The sequence below is a fragment of the Pelophylax lessonae genome (assembly GCF_965119305.1).
Source record: "Pelophylax lessonae genome assembly, chromosome: 9".
NCBI lineage: Eukaryota > Metazoa > Chordata > Amphibia > Anura > Ranidae > Pelophylax > Pelophylax lessonae.
This window is the reverse complement of record NC_138776.1, coordinates 156,333,448-156,351,079: the sequence shown is the minus strand read 5'-3', so window position 1 is coordinate 156,351,079 and position 17,632 is coordinate 156,333,448. Positions and strand designations below refer to the sequence as shown.

The following is a 17,632-nucleotide window of genomic DNA, read 5'->3' as shown; positions in this document are numbered from 1 at the left end:
CAGTCAGGGCTAGTACATTCCACAATGGATAGCCTCTGTACTGTCCCGGGTCGCACTTACCTTTTAGAAGAAATACTTACCTTGAAAATTTCTTCTCCAGCGCTGCCATCTCGAATGTGGGCAGCTGAAGCCAGCGCGTCCTCTTCTGCGTCCTCTTCCGTGTCCTCTTCTCCCAGAATGCGCCTTCACCGGCCCCCGCTCGTCACTTCCGGTGCAGGCGCGTCATCCCTCCACAGCTTCTGGGCATGACCAGAAGCTGTTTAGCAGGGAATGAGGGCCCGCACCGGAAGTGACGAGCGGGGCCGGTGCAGGCGCATTGATTCCTGGGAGCGATGACGTTCAGCTCCCAGGAATCAATGCAAAGAGGAAGTGACGGCGCGGGCCGCGGCCGCAGAGGGAGGAAGTGGAAGAAAGGTGAGTATATTTTTCTTCAATAACAAGGTAAGTAAAATGAAAAAAAAAAATCGTAACTATCCATTTCATTTTCAGGTGACCAAAAGCAAGCGGATGGCCCAAAATCGATTATGTCGATTTTTGTGACCCGGAACTCCGCTTTAATATATTTTAGGCATGTTATTCACAGGTAATTTTTCCCTTTTGTAGACATCCAAAATCCCTGAAACTTCTACTGCTTGCCACCATCTTGGATATGATGCCATTGGCCCCAGCAGAATCAGAGCTGTAATTTAGGTGACATTCTACTCACCTTCCCTCCTTCCCCAGTTCCTTTATAAAAGGTTATGTAGGGAGGTGAAGGGAGGGTCAGAAATGCTGGGAAGGGAGGAACGATACGGTGTTCTATCAGAATACCACTACCCATCAGAAAATGCAACGGAAATGGCGTTGCAAACAAAATTGGTTATTGCGCATACGCTATGCGTTCCAACATGGCCACTATGCATTTCAATAGGTTTCCTAATCTGATGTAATACGAAGGCAGCAGCAAACATCTTCTTACACCCAAGCAAGTCTTTAATTTCACACTTTTTTAAACAGTTAACTTATTTACTGAAATAGATTATTTCACCGTGACCAAGTTAAGTAGTCTAGTTCACTATATAATCAGTTTAGCGCTGAGCACTGCGGGGATGTGCCAAGATAGCCTTCACCACCTTCTGTCTGCAGGCTTGTCGCTGTATTTACTATAATAAAAATGTATTAATATATTTCATTATATAAGTAGAGTTTACTGCTAAAATAAGTGTGAAATTGAGGACTTGCCTTGGTGTAAGAAGATGTCCGCTGATGTCTTCGTGTTCAGATTAGGAAACCTATTGGAACACATAGCGGCAATGTTGGAACGCATGGCGCATGCACAGTAAACATTTTGTGCTCAGAACGTCACTTCCATTACTTTTCCTGGTTTGGCAGCGATATTCTGACAGGACAATGGCATGGAAGGAGGGAGGGGGTTATGTTAAGGAATTGATGCTTTCTAAAGTTTAAATTCCTTAGCAAATTCAGGGCCTCATTGCAAGTCAATGATTTCTTTTTTTTTTTATACAAGAGAAAAAATGGTAAGCATTAGAACTGTATTTCGACTTTTACGGTCAAATTTGTGAAATTCCTAATATATGTTTGTATGTGTTCTCATTCATACAGCATACTTATGTTTTTAAATATTTCTTTCTTTTTAGATGTTTCTAAAGAGAATGCCCATTGAAAAACATTTCTGAGCAATCTCACGGGGGTCGATTTACTAAAACTGGAGCGTGCAATATCTGGATAGAAACCAATCAGCCTCCAGTTTTTTTTTTGTCAAAGCCTAATTCAACAAGCTGAAGTTAGAAGCTAATTGGCTACCATGCACACCTGCACCACATTTTTCACTCTCCGGTTTTAGTAAATCAACCCCACAGTGTCTCTGTCCCCACACGGACAACACTGAGTTATCACAATGTAACATGCAGGAGGCCAGCTTCTAAGGCAGGCCATGCAATATGCAGCTTTCTTTCTTTCAACCACTGGTTGAAGGAAAGAAAATGGCTCAATTTCCACATCAACACAGTCAGTGATAATGGTGGAATCCCTCCCACCAAGCTATTGTATTCTGACAGTGGGAGGTTTCCCAGCTGTCAGAATACAATGATCACTGCTTGCAGCTATAGCTGTCTGCAGTTATCAAACAAAAATAACTTGACAGGTTGGTTGTAGTGAAGTAGATTGATCGACTTCAGTACAACCAGCCTGCCCATACATGGATCATAATTTGGCTGGTTCGTGCTGAAAATTTAATTCCGTCTATATTTGGCTTTAGCCTTTACCCTTTGTTAGGGCAGATATTATTCAAATTTAGGTTACAACTGATAATGAAGATCTGCAAACACAGTACAGAGGGGGTTAATTATTGCACATATTAACTCAATAACCTCTTGGATTTCACAAAATTCACTTTAGGAGTAAAATGGAAGAGCAAGTAAAAACTTAGTAGCCAAAGTAGCAATTTTTAAATATTTTTTGATATGTCAATAAGAACATTTAACAAATGTAAAGTATGTGTTATCTCAATTTAAATATCCAATTCTTCTGGGCTTTTACTTGCAATTTTTCAAGTTAATGACAGGGTCTCTTACACTGGTTAATTTAGGATGTTTGTTACTTGAACAGCTGTTTATTTTTTAAATGTGGTTAAATTTGTATTCTCTTAAATCAAAGACAGCTTGATACTGTAGGTTCTGTATGTGTTTATTCAGATATACTAATGAAAAATATTTTGTGTAAAGCATGGATTTTTGATTTTTGATAGATTACATGTTTGCAGACTGTCCCTTTTGCCACTGTGCACAAAAACATTAAGCTTTCATTCCATTTTCTATCTATCTTAGTACATTATTGCAATCCTCTTTTATTAACCAGCTTAAATTTTTCTTGCTTTTCATTTTAAGAAAAACCACCGCAAAGAGCTATGTTTTTACATTTAACATACAGAGGGAAGCCTGGCTGCTTTATGGACAAAGCACATTAGGATATGGCATTGATGTGACCTGTACCACTGGCTGATATTGTATCACACAATTCCAGTGATTGAAGGCCACTGAAACAGGTCACATTTGTAAATTCTTTTACACCTACAGGCTACAGACTTTTTTTGTCTTGAAGATTTATCACTTTAGAGTTCATCCGTTTCACCATCAACAGGCAACACATTAAGTTCAATGTTGTAGTTTGTGTTGTCACCAGATCCCAACCATCCGATTGGTGTCCTGTTGAAGGACGGTCTGTCGCTGACATTCGGGTTGAAGACAGTCACAGGCTCGGGTTCAGGTCCAGCGTCAAATTCAGGCATCTGGAAGGTCATCAGTTTTGAAGCTTTTTCATACCCTCCAAAAGGCATTGCTGACCTACAGACAGACAATAAATATAAGCCCAGTCAGACTATATATTTTATTTATTTTAGGGCATTTCACAAATATGTTGAAAGCATTTTTTTTAAAGAGTCATTATTTCTTTTAATATATAAAAATTACTTAAAGTTTATGTCCAAATAAAACCCATAATTTAGTTGGCTGTCATGTAGCTTTGATCAGCTATTGCCTTCTTATGAGGAGAAGTGATCCCATTATGAGCAGCAGGAACTCATAAGCTTATTGGAATGCTTACTGCCCATTTGTATCAACATTTTGGCAGGGGATATTCAACTGCACTACATGGCATGTGGTCTAATGCCCCGTACACACGTGCAGATCGTCGGCCGAACGATCGGCCGTCTTTTGTCCCCGGGCTGTCGTGTCTGTTGAAAAGTGCAAAAGACTGCACAAGAATTTTGTCCGCCGACTACAGCCGACTGCAGAAGTGATGTCATGTAATGGTTAACTTTCCCTGTGTTTTTTCTTTTCTGAGCATGCCCAGTCTTGCAAATCTGCTGTCTGTCGGCCGAATTCTGTATTGACTGGCGAACAATCGACCGCTCTGGTGTCGGCATACAAAAATTTTAATGCTTGCACGACAGATTCTTTTCAGGCCAAAAGTGCGCTGTCGGCTGTCGGAAGCATCATACTAACATGCCGAAAATCGGCTGATCGGTCGTCGGCCGAATCTTTTCGGCCGACAATCTGCACGTGTGTACGAGGCATTAGTAGCACAGGGAGTTAGAGTCATAGCCCAGTGTTCAGCTTCCCCTGATAATTTACCCAAATGTTACATTGTGAAAAAAGCTCATGCTAAGAATTGTACAGTAGATCTGAGATTATTGTGAGCTAAGTTCCACTCTTCTGCACATAAATTCAGAGAAAGCACTGTCAACAAAAGGCACTGAAAATAACTAAGTATTTCAAATCACATTATGCTATTTATTCTTATGGGCAACAAGTATAAACAGATAAAAACATTTTTTTCCATAATAACTTCTTCCTAAAGTGATTGTAAAGTCTTCTTTATTTTCTATTAAAATAACAAACATATTATACTTACCTGCTTTGTGCAGTTGGTTTTGCACAGGGCAACCCGAATCCCCCTCTTCTTGGGTCCCTGGCTGGAGCTCCTGGCCCCTCCCTCCTGTTGAGTGCTCCCACAGCAAGCAGCTTGCTATGGGGGCACCCGAGCCAAACTGCAGCTCCATGTATCCATTCAGACATGGAGCTGCGGTTCAGCCCCGCCCCCTCTTTCTCCTGATTGGCTAAATCTAATTGACAGTATTGGGAGCCAATGGCACGGCTGCTGTGTCTCAGCCAATCAGGAGGGAGAATTCCGGATGGTCAAGGCATTAATGGACATCGCTGTATAGGGATTGGGCTCAGGTTAGTATTGCAGGGCTGAGGGGGCTGTTGCACACAGAAGGCATTTTATCTTAATGCATAAAATGCATTAGAATTAAAAAAAAAACTTCTGAATTTAAAATTAGTTTAAGGATAATACATTCAGTACAGTTAATCCTTCCTCACTGTTAAATAATATGCTCACCCAACATTTCTTATTCTGAATATGTACCTGCTGTACCATGTACTTGTATGAAAAAGTATCCTGTTCTCTCTGTATTGCTTCCTTTGTATGAAATACCTTGTGATCCTGTCAGCCCCCTGCTTTCTTAATAAAAACTGACAACACTAGGCATGAAAGCACTGCGTGTTCAGTTTCCTAGCTGTGCTGAGAAATCAGCCTTCTCTCCTCCAATGATCAGACTGGTACTGACATGCCCCCCCCCCCACACACACACATACACACACATACACACAGCCATTCACTGGGAAGTTCAGTGTTCTACTGTTTCTCCTCCCTCAGCTCTCTGAGCTCCTTATGCAGTTGAGAACAAAGGGTATGTGATCACGTTTAAAAAGGGGAAAACAGTATTTATAATGGTTTTATATGTAAACACATGTTTTGCCATTCATTTCTATTTTAAATTGAATGGTTTGTTTTACAAGGTGAGGTTTCACATATACATTAAGGTCCGCCATACCCCATATTAATTCAGATGCTTTTCCCAGCATCCTTTCCAGTTCCAGGAAACCATTTTGATGACCTGTGCCCGGATGTTATTGCATATTCAAGATAATACAGGAAAGCATTTTAGTAGCTGTAGAAGCTGAAGATTTGCACTGTTTACAGTCTATAATTTACAATTGCGTTTAGATCTTTTGTTCATAATGTATAATGCTGGCTTAAATTCATGTATAGCCCAAACATTTTTAGTTTTGGATAGAGGAGAGAAGGGTTAGACTCTAAGTTAGTTTCTTTTTTGCTCTTTCCTCTTCCCTTCCTGTCCCAAAGATGCAATATGGAGTAAGAAGAAATGTTAGAAATCACAAAATACTAAAGCAGTTGGGGGCTTTTAACGCATCAGGTATCAAATAATGACAACCGCATATCAACATACTGTATGTAATTTTACTTTTACATAATATAAATAAATTGTATATAAAACACATTCAAAAAGGAGGGGGAAAGATTCTAAATTATTAGCATAGGTGTGTACCCAAAGCATATCTAGGCCTCTGCAAGCTTATTACAATTGTAAGTCAAGATAACCCACTGCCCTGTCCAAAAATGGACCATGTACAGTGCTATAAATAAATTAATTCTATACAAAGAAATTATATAGCTTGAAAAACAGATTCTGATATGTACTGCTCCTGATGAAGCGGTTTGGACCACAAAGTGCGTAGAGCTCATCAGTGACCCATCTCTCCTCCCTCTTTGTATAGAACTCATGTATTTATAGCACTGTACATGGTTAATTTTTGGACAGAGCAGTTGGTTATCTTGACTTACAATTATAATAAGCTTGTAGAGGGCTGGATATATTTGGGGTAAACCTCTACTAATGATACAGAATCTTTTCCACCCCTTTTTTTAATGCGTTTTATGTACAATCTTTTTATAATATGTTAAAATAAAATATGTGTGTTGATACGTGGTTGTCATTCCCAGATAGCAAGTAAATCTTGCCACAGATTTGTGGCAGTGTTGAATTGTAAGTCTGCTAACTTTCTGCACATTTTCACTGGCAAGTTGTACACTTGAAGAGCACTTTAAGCACAAGCTCTCGTTGACACTTTTCCAATTTGTAGCAAATTTGCATGGCAAGTCTCTAGCAAGAGCAAAGTTGCAGTGGCGAGTCTACAGCAAGAGCTCAGCAAGTCTACAGCATGAAAATTCAGCCACAGGGACCCCTGTGGTGGGAGGACTATTCCACAACATAACTGAATCAGAACTTGCAGCAGACTTTCAGAATGTTTGCAAAGAAAGTTGATATGGAGTCATGCAATGCGGACTTGCTGAAATTGTGCAACAAACTTGTGAAGCCTGGCAAGTCTAGCAATAGCTTAGCAAGTAATTTTCAATTTTGCAGCACAATTGCTTGCTATCTAAGTCATTTGATACCTGGTGCCTTAAAAGTCCAAATGCGCTAATATTTTGTGATTGTAACTAATAATAGGCTGTGGCACCTTTTATACCACCCGTATTTTCAATTTAATATGAGGAAATATCTGCAAAGTAAGGGGCATTCCCCTCTTTCACATCTGAACCAGAACAGAACAGTGTGTCCACACTGGACCAAATAACCTCACATTTGGTGGCAACTGTAAAACTTTCCCATCTCTTTCTGTCTCAGTCAAAGTGGTCATTGGGACAAATGGAAAGAGTGAATCAACCCAGCAAGACACAGCAATAAAAACTTGAGGGCTCTAATCTTTCCCTACTGTCCAAAATTAAAAGTTTTCGCTATACGTGCTCTTTAATTAAAAAAAATACAAATTAGGAATTGCAAAACAATACAAAATTTCTCACCAGCAACTTGTTTCTGTGGGCATATAAATGAAAACAAGACCCTTTTCAGATAAATTGTTTCCCAACAAACACATGCTATCTAATATTTATCTTTTGTAATGGCTCTAAAATTAAGATTGCTGAGAGTACTTACCTGTTGAATGATTTGTATTTGCAAAGTTCAGCCTTGGTACCGAATTCCAACAAGTTGACACTAAGTTTGGTTGCCTGCTTTGGGTCAATTCCCATAGCTTTGTCCCATGGGGAAAGGTAGGTCTTATATACAGTGATCTCTTTTCCACCTTCACTTCCTGGTTGTCCTGACTGACCATCTGAAATTATACATTGAGTAAAGCATGAAATAAAGTATTTGCATCAAAGAGGGGAAAAAGGAAAACAACAGACAGCAATATAAAATTCTTCCTGAAAAGCAAAAACTGCAGAAAATGGAGGAACAGAATAAGAGGAAGCAAAATGTAAAAAATTAACAAGGCATACAATAAGTACAGATATGAGTGGGAGTGTTTTAAAGGTACGTTGTAGGACTCCTACATGTTAAATAACACAATATATAGATATACTGTACATACAGTGGCAAAAATATTTATTTGATCCCCTTCAGATTTTGTAAGTTTGCCCTCTTACAAAGAAATGAAGAGTCTTTAGTTTTTATCATAGGTGTATTTTAAATGAGAGAAACAGAATATCAACCAAAAATCCAGAAAAAACACATGATACAAATGTTATAAATTGAGTTGCAGTTCAGTGAGTAAAATAAGTATTTGATCCCAATGCAAAACATGGCTTACTACTTGGTACAGAAACCCTTGTTGGCAAGCACAGAGGTGTTTAGCTGGTTACTAGGTTTGCACACATCTCAGGAGCGAATTTGGTCCACTCTTCTTTGCAGATCTTATCTAAATACGCTGTTGCTTGGCAACTCGAAGTTTCAGCTCCTTCCATAGATTTTCTAAAGGATTAATGTCTGGAGACTGGCTAGGCCACTCCATGACCTTAATGTGCTTCTTCTTGCGCCACTCCTTTGTTGCCTTGGCGATATGTTTTGGTTTATTGTCATGCTGGAAGACCCATCCATGACCCATCTTCAGTGTTCTGGCTGAGAAAAGAAGGTTCTCATCCAAGATTTTACAATACATGGTCCCGTCCACTGGCCCCTCAATGCGGCAAAGTTGGCCTGTCCCTTTAGCAGTCCCAAAGCATAATGTTTACACCTCCGTGCTTGACCATAGGGATGGTGTTCTTAGGGTCTTAGTAAGAATTTTACTTCCTCCAAACACGGCGAGTGCCAAAGAGTTAAATTTTGGTCTCATCTGATCACAGTACTTTATGCAAATCCTTCTCTGAATCATTTCGATTTTCAGTAGCAAACTTCAGAGGGGCCTGTACATGTGCCTTCTTGAGGAGGGGGATCTTGTGGGTACAGCAGGATTTCAAACCATGGTGGCGTATTGTGTTACCAATGGTTTGTTTGGTGACTGTGGTCCCAACTGCCTTGAGATCATTCATAAGCTCTTCCCATGTAGTTCTGGGCCAATCCCTCACGTTTCTGATGATCATCCATTACCTCATGAGGTGAAATCTTCCAAGGAGCTCCAGACTGAGGGTGATTGATGGTTATTTTGTATTTTTTCCATTTGCAAATAATCGTTTCAACAGTTGTCTCCTTCTCACTGATGGTCTTGTAGCCCATTCCAGCCTTGTGCAGGTCTACAATCTTGTTCCTAATGTCCTTTGACAGCTCTTTGGTCTTGCCCACGATGGTGGGTTTGAATGGAAGAAAAAGATTCTGTGGACAGGTGTCTTTTATACTCATAACAAGTTGTAATTAGGAGCATCTTCTTAAATTGACATGACTAATCTGTGTACCACATGAACACATACTGTAGTCAGTCTGTGGGAGCCAGAATTATTGTTGGTTGGTAGGAGATCAAATACCTATTTTACTTACTGAACTGCAATTTAATTTATAAGATTTGTATCAAGTATTTTTTCTGGATTTTTGGTTGATATCCTTTCTCTATCATTTAAAATACATATATGAAAACAATTATAGACCCTTCATTCCTTTGAAAGTGGGCAAACGTACAAAATCTGCAGGGGACCAAATAATTATTTTCGCCACTATATATATATATATATATATATATATATATATATATATACTTAATTTTCTGTGATACTGTCTGTGTGATTTTCCAAATTTATGTTGGATACTGTTAAAATAACAAATGTAGTTGGTGTACGGTAACAGTTTACATTTGTTGGAATGTAAATAAAGCTGTAGCAAGTAGAATTAAGTAAATAGTGGAAAATACCATAGATTGGCCTTATCCATCCTTGCTGTACATTTCACAGGGTTGGATATTTGCTGATTTTTACATTTCAATCACACACAAACTTTACTAGTAGATGAGTCCCATGGAACCCTTGTTAGTCCTCTCCAATATTCCTGGTGCTCACACTTCTATGTCTAGTAGCATGAGCTAAATTTCCACCCTGCAATCGGAAAGTGGGAAAACCAATGCTGAATCCCTTTTTAAAAACAGTTAACAAGCTTCAAGGCATTATACTTCCATACATATTTTGCCATAAATTTTGCCCTACAGTCCAATATGTGCAGATATGATCTGGGAAGACATCAAATCATTTAGAGAGTGGGTGAACATTAATTAGCCTAGTGGCTTGGGTAAGATGTGTAAATATACAGCTATTCAAAAATTTGCATAGTTTACGTAGAATATCAGTTTTGGCATTATGATTTGCTCTCTACATATCAAGATTTTGCTAGATAAGGGCAAAAAGATTATGAAAAAAAAAAAAACAAGTTGGGTATACCAGGCAAGAAAAATAGATATATCTGGCACCTGACCAGATTGTTATAGATAGATGACAGCTACAAGCTAGTCCTGAAATGTAACTTGGTTTCTTCACTCAAAAAGTGAAGTCCCACTGGTTCACTCTCTCCCCCCCAGCATATAGCTGAGTTTCAGGTTTTTTTTTTTGGGGGGGTCAAGAACAAATTTCTATTGATCCCCTGCTCCCACATCCGCAATCCTCTCTTAGATGAGGATGGTGTCCTTTGCTCTGTCCCATTCCCTTCGCAGGCTGTTGGGACGTGTGAATTGTGCAGGACCATTCGCAAGGCTGGACCATTCACAAAACACTGGGTGACCTCACGCTTGTGCAGTGGGAAGCTGGCTGTGGTTCCTTAGGAAGCCACAGCCAGCTCCTGTATCCAAGACGGTGGCACCAATGGCGCACACTTTTAAGGAGAAACAGCCATGGAAAAACAGTACTGGACCACATGCACTGGTAAGTACCTGATTTTTAAATGTCAGCAGCTACGGTATTTTGTAAATAATTGTATATCATTGCATTATGTTTTAAGGGACATGTGCATGTATTGTACAGATGTACAAAATATGTTTTTTTTTTCCCTTGACATGCTTTAACATGATATCAATGGAAAAATGGGCGCTGGCAATGGTATGGGCGTATGGAATTGTTTGTATGGCTGTTGTGGTTGTGATAAAAAAATCTGAGTGATTGACTGCAGTTTGGATAAAATCCTGATAAATGTGCTAATATCGTTATCCAATTAAAGGGCAACCAGTGAATAAATATGGGTATGAACTCAAATAATGATACCTCAAATAAACTTATTGATAAAAACCAAATATTTTGTCACAAGCTATGTGCAATATACGTGACTTTTTGTGAAAACTGAAATAATAACAAATGAGTGACACTTGTGATTATTATGTGAAAAATTAAATAATGATGATCTCAATATAAATAATAAAAACATATGTTAGACAATAAAATGTGTAATTCACAAAATTATTGTGCAGCAGGTGAAAACAGTCCGTGAGTAATAAATGAATTCTTCAAAGTGATTTTGTGCTCCAATGTGCTCTTGATAAAGTAAGCAATTTCTGCCTCTTACCAGATGGCCTTAGGTCACCAGGACCTAAATTGCTTTTGATCCCTTTATAGGATGGATCAGTCCTGCACCGAACTCCTCCACTCCAGAAATGTGGCATGTTTTCCAATGGGACTGAATAGTGATGTACTCAGGTTAGTTTCCCCTTTTTTCCTTAGGACCTTAGGCTATGGATCTCAATCAGGTATATATGGGAAAAAGAGTGGGGAAGCCAAAATATAGTGTGATACCGTTTTTATTATTAAAATAAGTATTAAAAGTAAGAAATGGCTGCTTACAAAGGATAGTGCCTGTCCTGGCAATAGGTAAAACCACTGTGTGTATATTAGAGGGTCTGTACAGTTGTGTTCCTGGTGCTCTGTTTGTAATCAGAGTCTCCTCTACAGCCCTGGTAGCGTGGCAGCAGCGGTGTGCGCACCAAGCAGGAAGGAAATGACGTGTCATATGCTTTAACATGCAAAGCCCATCAGAAAGTTTGCCTTTTGCTCATAGTTAGTAGAATATAACTTGGCAGCAGTCTGTAGTGGGTTCTTGTAATTTAGAAGCAGTCATTAAAGTAGAACTCCAGGGAATTAACTTACTATTTACATTTGCTGTCCTAAAAAGGGTCGAACAAGGTCTATACCACGTAACTATATATTTACAACTGACAGTTTTACTGAGCTCCGGGAGTACAGTTCTTTCTGCGCTCCCGGTGCTCCGACGTTGGACTCTTCAGTCACCCTGTAATATTGCAGTAGTCTCTAACATCAGAGTCTCTTGTAACATGCTTACTCTTCTAACATGTCAGTCTCCAACAGCATGTGGAGACGTAACATGGTAGTTTCTTGTAACCTAGCAGCGATAAGAGTTTCTGGGGTTACAAACCCTGTGGGTTGGGTTGTAGATACAAACCACATGAAAACAAGGTAGTAATAAAGGTTGAATATTCTGGTGTAAGTCAGGTACAAGGGCTAAAGAAACACATGTCTCTTCTAGCTTTTTCTGATCTAGTAAAAGTTAAACAGTTAGAACTAATATCTGATTAATTTTGGTACTGTTCAATAGCAGATTAAAATGTTACTATATATCACTATCTTCTTAAACAACTAGGTAACTTTGATTACCAACCTGAAGTATAAAATATGGTTAGTTAGATTTATGAGGTAAAATTGTGTTACTTTTCCCTGTGTGTTCCAAGCCTGTCAGTATAAAATGTGTAAGTAGTAATTACTGTTATAATACTTACATCATGAGTAATTCCAAGCAGCTACAGTGCTTTGCGAAAGTATTCGCCCCCCTTGAACTTTGCGACCTTTTGCCACATTTCAGGCTTCAAACATAAAGATATAACACTGTAATTTTTTGTGAAGAATCAACAACAAGTGGGACACAATCATGATGTGGAACTAAATTTATTGGATATTTAAAACTTTTTTAACAAATAAAAAACTAAAAAATTGGGCGTGCAAAATAACTCAGCCCCCTTAAGTTAATACTTTGTAGCGCCACCTTTTGCTGTGATTACAGCTGTAAGTCGCTTGGGGTATGTCTCTCAGTTTTGCACATCGAGAGACTGAAATTTTTGCCCATTCCTCCTTGCAAAACAGCTCGAGCTCAGTGAGGTTGGATGGAGAGCGTTTGTGAACAGCAGTTTTCAGTTCTTTCCACAGATTCTCGATTGGATTCAGGTCTGGACTTTGACTTGGCCATTCTAACACCTGGATATGTTTATTTGTGAACCAATCCTTTGTAGATTTTGCTTTATGTTTTGGATCATTGTCTTGTTGGAAGACAAATCTCCGTCCCAGTCTCAGGTCTTTTGCAGACTCCATCAGGTTTTCTTCCAGAATGGTCCTGTATTTGGCTCCATCCATCTTCCCATCAATTTTAACCATCTTCCCTGTCCCTGCTGAAGAAAAGCAGGCCCAAACCATGCTGCTGCCACCACCATGTTTGACAGTGGGGATGGTGTGTTCAGGGTGATGAGCTGTGTTGCTTTTACGCCAAACATAAAGTTTTGCATTGTTGCCAAAAAGTTTGATTTTGTTTTCATCTGACCAGAGCACCTTCTTCCACATGTTTGGTGTGTCTCCCAGGTGGCTTGTGGAAAACTTTAAAGGACACTTTTTATGGATATCTTTAAGAAATGGCTTTCTTCTTGCCACTCTTCCATAAAGGCCAGATTTGTGCAGTATACGACTGATTGTTGTCCTATGGACAGAGTCTCCCACCTCAGCTGTAGATCTCTGCAGTTCACCCAGAGTGATCATGGCCTCTTGGCTGCATCTCTGATCAGTCTTCTCCTTGTATGAGCTGAAAGTTTAGAGGGACGGCCAGGTCTTCGTAGATTTGCAGTGGTCTGATACTCCTTCCATTTCAATATTATCGCTTGCCCAGTGCTCCTTGGGATGTTTAAAGCTTGGGAAATCTTTTTGTATCCAAATCCAGCTTTAAGCTTTTCCACAACAGTATCTTGGACCTGCCTGGTGTGTTCCTTGTTCTTCATGATGCTCTCTGCGCTTTAAACGGACCTCTGAGACTATCACAGTGCAGGTGCATTTATACGGAGACTTGATTACACACAGGTGGATTCTATTTATCATCATTAGTCATTTAGGTCAACATTGGATCATTCAGAGATCCTCACTGAACTTCTGGAGAGAGTTTGGTGCACTGAAAGTAAAGGGGCTGAAATTTTGCACGCAAGTTTGAAATTATTGGATATTTGCAAGTTTAAAATATCCAATAAATTTCGTTCCACTTCATGATTGTGTCCCACTTGTTGTTGATTCTTCACAAAAAAATCCAGTTTTATATCTTTATGTTTGAAGCCTGAAATGTGGCAAAAGGTCGCAAAGTTCAAAGGTGCCGAATACTTTCGCAAGGCACTGTACTTGAGCAAATTTACTTTTTCTACCAAAATAAGTGATTGGCAAATACTAGGTTAAAATCCTAGTTAACTAGAATATTATATTGCAAAGGGAAATACAGATTTGCATTGTGTATTCCAGAATTCTAGCTGGGATTATATTGCGTTGGGTCCATCAGCCAGCTGAATGCTATGCTCGACTAATAGGATGATGAGATAATTATGAATACAAGCAGGTTATATAACTATATACGTAAAGTACCGTGCAATTTAGGCCCTTACCCCTATAGGACCAATAAAAATTGAAGAAAGAGAAAGATGGGGCTTTACAGGCCGGTGGGAGCAGAAGGATCAGATGCAAAACCAGTATTGTAAAACCAAAATTACATTTTATTGATAAACATGAAATAAAATACGCATGGACAACCATGCATACTTAGAAATGACAGACTAACATGTATAGGTAAAAACATATAAAGTCACTAGTAATACAGAAACAATCCCCAAAGGGGATATGACCACAAAAGCCTGTGTAGGATGGAAAATGGGTCTCAAGTTGGATTCGGTCAATGTAGGTCCCCAGCAAGCCGACGCGTTTCGCTCAGGGCTTCCTCAGGGCCTGAGAGACCATAACAGACCGGTGTTTCTATAATAATATAAAGGCATAATCAAATAAGTATTAGTCAGTCATATATTTCGAGGTATATCATACATAGATTCATCACATTTTAGTTACATTTGGTTGCGGTTTTGTACTGACCCTTATTGGTAGTGACTCATGCTAGGCGACAAGGTTGTAGTGATGACAGATGCTGTTTGGAAGATTTTACTTCCGTATTTCCGATAAGAATTCTTATACAAAAATCATCGACAGATTAATTGCACTGGATCCAATACTTTATAGTCCCCACTGCGTTACCAATGCCAGGGCTGCGAATCAAAGCACCAATAGGCTTGTAAGCCCGTGTCCATTCTAAGTCCATAGAGGTCCTAGACATATTTATATAGCATTATAACCCACCTTCTAGGTTTACCCTCACTGTAATCTCTTGACCAAAGAATCGCAATCAGAAAAGGCAGTAGTCCTCTCCTTGGCGTATTTCCGAATTTATATATATATATATGTTCATCAAATAGGTATGATGGATCTGTGAGGTGGAAAGGATGGTAAATTACCACACATACAAGAAGGGGGTGAGGCCAAGAGGTTACCATTGATTTAGTCGAGCAAGATCAACTATATCACACATACTGGCTGTATTTAAAATAATGTCTAGAAATGAAATGAAATATTGTCACCCACCTACTTCTACATAGGAGTGGCTTCAAACAGGACAAGAATCAACCTTCTCTTTGCGATTCAAGAGATGCTGATGTTCACGGTCTAAAGGCCCTGGATAGTGGCAGTGAATGACCTGAAGGAAGGGATCCATATTTGAAACATGAGAAGAGATTCATCTTGATTTTTATGGATCTGCCTTCCCGCTCTCCTCCCTATCCCATGACTGGGGTCTTATCTCACTGGGATCAAAGGGGAAGAGGGGACAGATGAAGTCTTCTGACAATATAGGGACTACTAATTTAAACACAATGAGATGTGCGTAATTGTATATGAAATGAGTGTATATATAAAATAAATGAGTTTACTCATATGCAGAGATTAACATATGCACGTACCTTCTTTCTTTTTTGTATCAAATAGGTGACCAGCGCGGCGACAAGGAGTTGACGGATGCTGTTTTTTTTTTAAAAAAATAATTTTTGAAATTACAATATAATATATGTCTCACAACATTTTGGTGATATATATATATTGTGAGTATGGTTCTCTGCACGATTGGATCCAATTATGGGTCCCCTATGGGCCCCTGTCAGGCAGGGATGTATGTCAGAGCATATCTTAGGAGATACCAATAGAGGGAGCTGTGGGAGTGGGACGCCGGGGATGCAGCATTATGGCATCTGCTTTGAGGTGATGTTCCCTGGGCTGGGGGGCGTGGTAAACACGGCTGTGAAGGATTCCGTCTGCCATACATCCGCACTTCCTTTGTGTACGGAAGTGATGCGGAGATGCAGGCGCCGCCGCCAACTGCGATCTGATTGGTAAGAAGACTATGTCTTCACTTCCGGAGCGACCGGAAGTGATGCGGTCGAGCGGCGCCGCCGCCGACCGCAATTACACACACATAGATATCACCTGTATGGGATATTAATGTTTGAGCGCCAAAACAGCTTAATGGAGGCGGTCCCCTCCAACACCCTCCCTATATATAATCCAGCTAGAACACGGAGCAGGTAGGCAGGCTGTCTGAAGAGTTGAAGATGGAGGTAAGTAATGCGATACTACATATGGATCTAAAGGCTATTTACCATTGGAGCTGCACTACTTGCAGCACTGGCTGGGGCACTATAACCAATCTGATTAATCCTGTGAACTATTTTTTTTCAGGGCTAATCAGCCCAGGACCAATTGTCCATATAAATGAAAAATAGACACACAAGCATCCCCCTTCCTGCCTGGAGTACCTTACACACTAAGAAGAGGTAGGTGTACTTATTTTGGCCCTCTTCTCTCCCCAATATAACAACATTCCTTCTCCTGGAATGATCTTGCAGCCTGAAAATGTAGCTATGTGGCAGAAGAATCTCTTCTCATGTTTCAAATATGGATCCCTTCCTTCAGGTCATTCACTGCCACTATCCAGGGCCTTTAGACCGTGAACATCAGCATCTCTTGAATCGCAAAGAGAAGGTTGATTCTTGTCCTGTTTGAAGCCACTCCTATGTAGAAGTAGGTGGGTGACAATATTTCATTTCATTTCTAGACATTATTTTAAATACAGCCAGTATGTGTGATATAGTTGATCTTGCTCGACTAAATCAATGGTAACCTCTTGGCCTCACCCCCTTCTTGTATGTGTGGTAATTTACCATCCTTTCCACCTCACAGATCCATCATACCTATTTGATGAACATATATATATATATAAATTCGGAAATACGCCAAGGAGAGGACTACTGCCTTTTCTGATTGCGATTCTTTGGTCAAGAGATTACAGTGAGGGTAAACCTAGAAGGTGGGTTATAATGCTATATAAATATGTCTAGGACCTCTATGGACTTAGAATGGACACGGGCTTACAAGCCTATTGGTGCTTTGATTCGCAGCCCTGGCATTGGTGACGCAGTGGGGACTATAAAGTATTGGATCCAGTGCAATTAATCTGTCGATGATTTTTGTATAAGAATTCTTATCGGAAATACGGAAGTAAAATCTTCCAAACAGCATCTGTCATCACTACAACCTTGTCGCCTAGCATGAGTCACTACCAATAAGGGTCAGTACAAAACCGCAACCAAATGTAACTAAAATGTGATGAATCTATGTATGATATACCTCGAAATATATGACTGACTAATACTTATTTGATTATGCCTTTATATTATTATAGAAACACCGGTCTGTTATGGTCTCTCAGGCCCTGAGGAAGCCCTGAGCGAAACGCGTCGGCTTGCTGGGGACCTACATTGACCGAATCCAACTTGAGACCCATTTTCCATCCTACACAGGCTTTTGTGGTCATATCCCCTTTGGGGATTGTTTCTGTATT

General features: G+C 39.7%; 1 protein-coding gene across 1 annotated transcript in view; it reads right to left on the bottom strand.

Moving 5' to 3' along the window:
- Positions 1 to 2,669: 2,669 nt before the first annotated feature.
- Positions 2,670 to 17,632, bottom strand: part of MYOZ1 (myozenin 1) — a 69,647-nt gene continuing 54,684 nt past the window's right edge. The window contains exons 5-6 of the mRNA XM_082268004.1: positions 7,361 to 7,538; positions 2,670 to 3,341 (exon numbers count right to left, since the gene is read on the bottom strand). Of these exons, the coding sequence (XP_082124130.1) occupies positions 3,110 to 3,341; positions 7,361 to 7,538 (410 nt within the window). The 3' untranslated portion in view covers positions 2,670 to 3,109. The remainder of the gene's footprint in view (positions 3,342 to 7,360; positions 7,539 to 17,632) is intronic.